This window comes from Gymnoscopelus microlampas (assembly GCF_963454915.1).
Source record: "Gymnoscopelus microlampas genome assembly, chromosome: 5".
Lineage (NCBI taxonomy): Eukaryota > Metazoa > Chordata > Actinopteri > Myctophiformes > Myctophidae > Gymnoscopelus > Gymnoscopelus microlampas.
This window is the reverse complement of record NC_139942.1, coordinates 23,429,570-23,436,180: the sequence shown is the minus strand read 5'-3', so window position 1 is coordinate 23,436,180 and position 6,611 is coordinate 23,429,570. Positions and strand designations below refer to the sequence as shown.

Genomic DNA, 6,611 nt, shown 5'->3' with positions numbered 1-6,611 from the left:
AGGTACATAGTGGCATTATGTATAACCTATTTAGTTTAGTTGATTTGATTGTAGGTCCACTATGTCTTTTCAAGCAAGCCTATAGGTAAAGTAAGCTAGTTCTTGTTTAGTGGGTGGATGTGGTTCATTAAGTGTAAACGTGTGAACATGTTTCCCATGATGAAAGGACATCTTAAATGACTAAGCATGAATGGTGTTGGTGTTGGTGTCTTTGCTGAAAGAAGAAGTTCCCCAAATACCAAAATTATCAACTTCGTTGTTTTAATATTTACAATAAATACACAATTTACAGTATAAAATCCATGTACATATCTATATAAATTTAAGTAAAAAATAACAATACACAGGACATCAAGCCCTGTACAGAGGGGCTGGACCCAGAAGTATGCAGTTTCACTCGAGAAGATACAATATCATCTAAGTGTTGAAGCCATTCAAACTTTGAGGCAGTTTAAATAATAAAACATTGTCTTCGCACATTTCAGGCTACAGTATGTGCAGTTCACTCTTGTCAACATGAACTTGTCGTGGACTTTTCGGTGGCTGTGTATGTTCTGTCATGAAGAGTTTTTTTTACAGTAGCACACAGTCATAAAAAGGCACTTTTTGTGTCAAACACAGCATTCCAGTTTTATCAAGGAAGAGTAGTATTATGCTACAGGGCCAGCCCCTTTTGGTTTGTTTGCTGTTAACCAAACAACAGCTTTTCTAAAGCTTTCATAATAACCAGAGTAGTACCAGCTACATTATTAGAAAATAATAACACTAAAACTTTTTTTCCATATATAAAAGACTTTGGTCATGTAGAGAACAATTTAAATTAAAAAATACACAAGAACAACAAAAAAATACACATAATAGATCCCATGATCCCCCAGTCCTTAATGTAAGCTATAGCAGTGGTTCTCAAAGTGGGGTCCAGGGACTCTCCGGGTTCTTTTAGGGGGGTCTAAATTGACCCTTACAAGTCTGTAACTCTGACAGTGTGCAAATGTAAATTTGTACACTGTCAGAGTTAAGGGGGGTTCCTTGAAATCTTAAAGTTTGAGAACCACTGGGCTATAGGCTTTTCTTCTTCACATGTGTCTCTTCATGTGGAGGGCCAGGTGGTCGGACCTGGAGAAGGCACGCTCACACAGGTGACACTGGAAGGGACGGTGGCCGGTGTGCTTGCGGAAATGACGGGTCAGCTCGTCGGAGCGAGCGAACTTCCAGCCACAACCTTCCCAGCTGCAGTGGTAGGGCTTCTCACCTGGAGAGGACAAAACAATGACAACACGTTAGACCAGTGGTTTAGCTCAAGACCCAAAAGAGAAATTAGACGTTTGACTGGTACCCAAACTAGTGAAAATAGAAGCTCTACAAGCTCACAACACCACCCTTTCACTATTTATTGTCTAATTTATGGTTGTTGTTTTTTTATTCATGAAATTCCATTTAAAAATATGTTTTTGTATGTTTTGACATTTACTCGTGACCCATAAAAATGTGTCCCAACCCCACAAATGGGTCCCGACCCACTATTTGGGAAACAGTGCGTAAAACTAAAGCACAGTAGGCTACACTACACACCGTTATGATTCATGCGTAATTGCGCGCCTTTGTCGTTGAATAATGTCCAAGGCTATCATGTATGTATTTAATCGACTCAATCAAATACATCTATGATAGTCTTGATCCAAGGCTAGTCCAGATATATCTTTGACATCTTGATTGTGAATGGTTCTTACCGGTGTGAGTTCGGTGATGTGCCTTCAGATGGGAGCTCTTGGTGTACGTCTTGCCGCAGCCGGCGAACGTGCAGGTGTGCGTGGCGGTGCGCTTCCTCGGCCAGGTGCGCCGGCCTCTCTTGGGCTTGGACTCCAGCAGCTCGAGGGGAGATGAGGGCGGTGTGAGCATCACCCTCTGCGCGCCTGCAGGCTGCATGCCGAGACCCTGATCCTCGTACATGGAGCCGAAGGGATGCGGACCCCCTTGGCTGTATGGCAGCTGAGGGTGATGGTGCGGGTACGCCGCTGAAGGATGGTGATACTTCTGCGGGAAGCTCATGGAGTGGCACATGGGCGCTTGGCAGTCCGAGGTGGTCCCCTGGTGGTCCCCTGGGCTGAGTGGCGGGGTCATACTGCTGGCCGCCCGCGGGGAGATGGCCATCATGCAGGACACGTTCCCTTCTTGCTTGATCTTGGTGCAGCTCTGAGGCGCCATGCCCAGAACGGGGCCATAACTGTCCATGTTTGGCTCGACTTTGATGTTGTCGATGTTAATAATATTGTCCTGTCTGGGAAGAAACGGCACCGTGTTGATGTAAAATCTTCCCTGAACGGCTGTGTTGTTGTTGTTGCTGCGCGTAATGCCATAGTTGTTCTCCCCCTCGGATCGTAGCAGCTCGGCCATGAGGCTGGTGGTGCTGTACGGTGGAGGCGGTGAGCGGTGGTCGTTTGATGGGTAGTGTGGCACTTGGTTCCCCGTGGTGCTGGTGGTGTACAGGTGGGCATCAGCAGAGCCCATATATTCCGCACCGACTCCGATGGGTGCCGGACTGTCCGTGCCAGTCGTGTTGGCGAGAATAAAATCCAGATCCAAGTAATTGCTCAGATCCTCGTCGTCCTTTCTGTGGTGATTGTCCATGTTATGTACCATCTCAACCATGGAGCAGCTGCTCGGCTTCTCCATCTCACCTTTCCACCTCTGGAAGAAACAAGGGAGAATGTTAGACATGATGTTGCTGCTGTCACACAGGTGCATGGAAACTAAATGTAAAAAATAAAAAGCGCACTGGCATGTTTTCTTTCTTTCTTTTACTTACCATTTCCCAAGTTTTTTCTCTTTGGTTTGAGAACGTCGAAAATGATGGCAGCATCACTCCGGATAAGGCCATCGTTTTTTGTAGAAATAATAATTATTTCTTGTCAAAGTCGTATGAATAATAGAGCTTCAGCCGCACCAGAATACAGTGCGCTCTATCTTACTGTCTGTTCTCCACTGTTGCGTTTCAAAGACATGAACCAAGTTTGAATGGTAGGAGGTCCCTCTGAACCTTATAACCGTCTGAGCCAAGTCCCACTGACCAATTGGAGGAGCCGAGGAGGTCAGGAAACAACGTTGAGGAAACGGTGGAATTGCTGGTAAATTTAGCTCTTTATAAAGCGAGTCCTGCAGCGCGCTCTGGTTCAGTGTGCTCTGTGTGTGTCTCTGTGAACCCCAGGCAACCAGCCTATAAAGTCTAGAGCCGCCCCCATAATGACGCAAAACCTAAATGGGCGGGGGAGGCGGGGGGGGGGGGGGGGGGGGTGCTGGAGTTGGAAAAAAATATGCAAGCAAGTTACACTCAGTGCGTTGCCGTGTCTGCTTGTTATAAGCCACGTTGGGCTTGTTTTTCTGTAAAGTACCTTGTAAATATTGGTAGTTGCTGTTTTTTGGGATTGTTTCTAAAGTGTGGTTGCTTATTTGGGCTTTCTTCCTTAATGTTGGTTTAAACCAGTGGTTCTCAAACGTTTTCATGTCAAGGACCCCCAAAAGAATATGTGTCCCTAACCTAACCCCCATCTGAACATATTTTATGCCAGGGACCCCTATACAAGATTTGTATTGTTAATTTTGGTTCAAAAACATTCCACAATTGTTCCCATTTCTTCAAGATTTGTTTTGAAAATAGCAGATCTACAAGCTCACAACATGTCACATCCTGACACATTGTGAGCTTGATCGGCTATTTTCAAATGTATAGCTGATGTGATATACATCAGCTGTGATATAAATCAGCTATTTGAAAATAGCTTAAAGTTTAAAGTGCTCATGACATGTAGCCAATCCAACTCGTTTCTTTTGGGCTTGTTTTCATCGACCTGGTTGCTTGTTTCCCTCGCAAAATCTGGCAACGCTGGTTACACTACTCACAATATTACTACAGACAATTATGTAATAGCCTACGCCGAAAACAATAGCAGGTCAGAGAATGTGTCTTGACATGTTACTGCAACAACTTAAATAAAACATTTTTAAACCAAAACTTGAAAAATATTTTTTATTCTATTTTTTATTTTGTGATTGTATTTAAAACTCTGAGCACCTAGACAGAATAACAATTGATAGCACAATGCTTATTCTATAGGCTTCAATTATTAGGCTGATAATTTATAATAATGTAGCCTATTTGGTTATTGCAGAAAAACCGTATTTGGAAACGGTGGCTAGAAGTAATCTCCATTTTAATAATAAAAAGAAAATAACATGAAAATGAAAATATGATGCCAGCCTATGCGGCGCTACCTGGCTGCCTCTTCATGTGAAGTTGCCTACACTCAGTGGTGTAAAGTAATACATTTACTCAAGTACTGTACTTATACGTACAATGTTGTGGTATTTTCACTTTACTGGAATATTTCCAATTTTCTGTACTTCTACTCCACTACATCTCAGAGGCAAATATTGTATTTTTTCTCCACTACAATTATTTAAAAACTTGATTTTGATTGTTATTACAAACATACATTACTCACTTCAGCCCTATAAGCTGCTACATTTGAGCCATTTGAAAATAGCCGATCTACAAACTCATAATGCTTGCATCATGAGCCATTGTGAGCATGTAGATCTGACATTTTCAAATGATTTTTATACAGTTTGAAAACTTGAAATGGGACATTTTCGCATAATGAGCACTTTTACTTTTGGTACTTTAAGTAGGTTAGGCAGGCTACCATTGTGATACCAATACTTTTGAATTCCGGACTTTTACTTGTAACTGAGTATTTATGCATTGCAGTATTGATACTTTTACTTGAGTAAAACATTTGAGTACTTTTTCCACCACTGCCTAGTGCCTACACCTGCTTGCCGCTTTAGAGCAAACTGTTGTTCTCAGGCCATTATCATTAATGGAGGGATGCTATTGTCCCTGCGCAGCAGGCTTGTCCAAACAGGCGCCAGTATCGTCTCACATCGTTTTCATGGCTTTACAACGCTCTCAACACTCGTGATGTAAACATGATTTGGGGTAACATTCTATTCATGTGAAAATGAGGCATCTTTAGTGATGATGGGGTCACATTTGCATCACATTTAGAGGAATGACTGCGTTTAGAGTAGACGAAGAACTCTGTCCGCAACTGTTGTTGCACCTGAGAACTCACCTCTGACTTGAAGACTTGACTGCTTTTCCATGGCTTCTGAATAGCAGCCTAGGCCAGGGGTCTTCAACGTTTTTCAGGCCAAGGACCCCCTAGCTGAGAGAGAGATGAAGCAGATTCAGATTAAACTTTTTTTTTTAACTTGGTCTGCTCTTTTTCCTACACCTATACCTCTTTGCCAAAAATAGTCGAAAATAGCAGATCTAGCCAAAAATAGCAAATCTACAAGCACATGTAAAGTGCTCCTCAGAAAAGGGATGCTAGGGTTTAAGTGGTTAATGTAAAAAAAAAAAAACTGAGATTTGGCGGCCCCCCTGTAGTAACTCTGAGGACCCCAGACCCCCTGTCGAAGACCCCTGGCCTAGGGGCTATCCTAAACAAAGTAGCTAAATGTAAGGACCAAGTTTATAAAGTCCTTATTTTAGCTTTCTTGGTCTACAATTAGGCTAGGCTACATATTGAGCCACACAATATTATACATAATTCACAATCAAATGCAAGTGAACAAATGTTCACTTGTAGATGTGTCTAAATGTCCAAATGTAATTTAGATGGCATGTTATGTAGACAGATGCCAGGTCATTTGTAGACCTGGCATAGACTGATGATTCTTGGTTTACCTATGATCCTAGATTACTATTTCTATGCATTTGATGCATTACCTCGTGTTTTCCTTGCTTACTGTAAATCGCTCTGGATTAAGAGCGTCTGCTAAATGCCTAAATTGTACATTTGAATGTTTTTGACTATGTTTACTGACAACCCATGCCTCTGCATATTTATCCTTGTTGGGTGACTGATTTCTATTAGGCTAATTACAGCCAGCAGGCAGACATTGTGTAGGCTGTAGGCTATGTGCTGGAACACAGCACACAACCAGTCGTGGGAAAGGAGCTGATCTGACGGTTATCCTACAGTCAAATTAGGTTGTTCACAATTGATCAGTGTAACGACATGACGAGGTGGCTAAGCTCAGCACCTGATGACAGGCTGATCCCCTTCTCATCAAGCCGTTGATGGAGCTCTATTTAACACTTGCCTCCGGAACCACACATAGGTACACCTGCCAATCCTGTCAAATACTTCCTCCTACAGTATGCCTCCACCTATACACTGGCTGGCACTCTTTTCCATCATAGTAAAATCTGGAGGGTCCATTTTTATAGACCGGATTTTACTGTCTATATAGGTGAACCCTCAATGAATAAAATGGAAAAAGAGGCATGAGACACTGAGTTCAACATTTCATTTCAGTTTTGTGTTCCCTCATTATATTTATTTATTTATTCATTTTTCATAGGTACAATTAAATACATCAATTAAAAAGAATAGTTAAATAGAGGAAACACAAATGACAAATGCCGCTGAGCTCAACATGTTGAGCTCAGCGGCTCATGACAGACTGATTGCTCTTCTCTTCAAGCTGTCATATCAACCACCATCAATACAGTTAATGGTTGCTGTGAGGTTTCCATATCCTGA

At 42.3% G+C, this 6,611-nt stretch overlaps 1 protein-coding gene across 1 annotated transcript; it reads right to left on the bottom strand.

Annotated features, from left to right (window-relative positions):
* Window positions 1-244: 244 nt before the first annotated feature.
* Window positions 245-3,174, bottom strand: klf2b (Kruppel like factor 2b). Its single transcript, XM_084057220.1, has 3 exons — window positions 2,807-3,174; window positions 1,731-2,688; window positions 245-1,252 (listed from the first exon to the last, which is right to left on the bottom strand). Exons 1-3 carry the CDS (start codon window positions 2,876-2,878, stop codon window positions 1,077-1,079), a joined length of 1,206 nt encoding a protein of 401 aa, XP_083913346.1. The 5' UTR covers window positions 2,879-3,174; the 3' UTR covers window positions 245-1,076.
* Window positions 3,175-6,611: the final 3,437 nt, after the last annotated feature.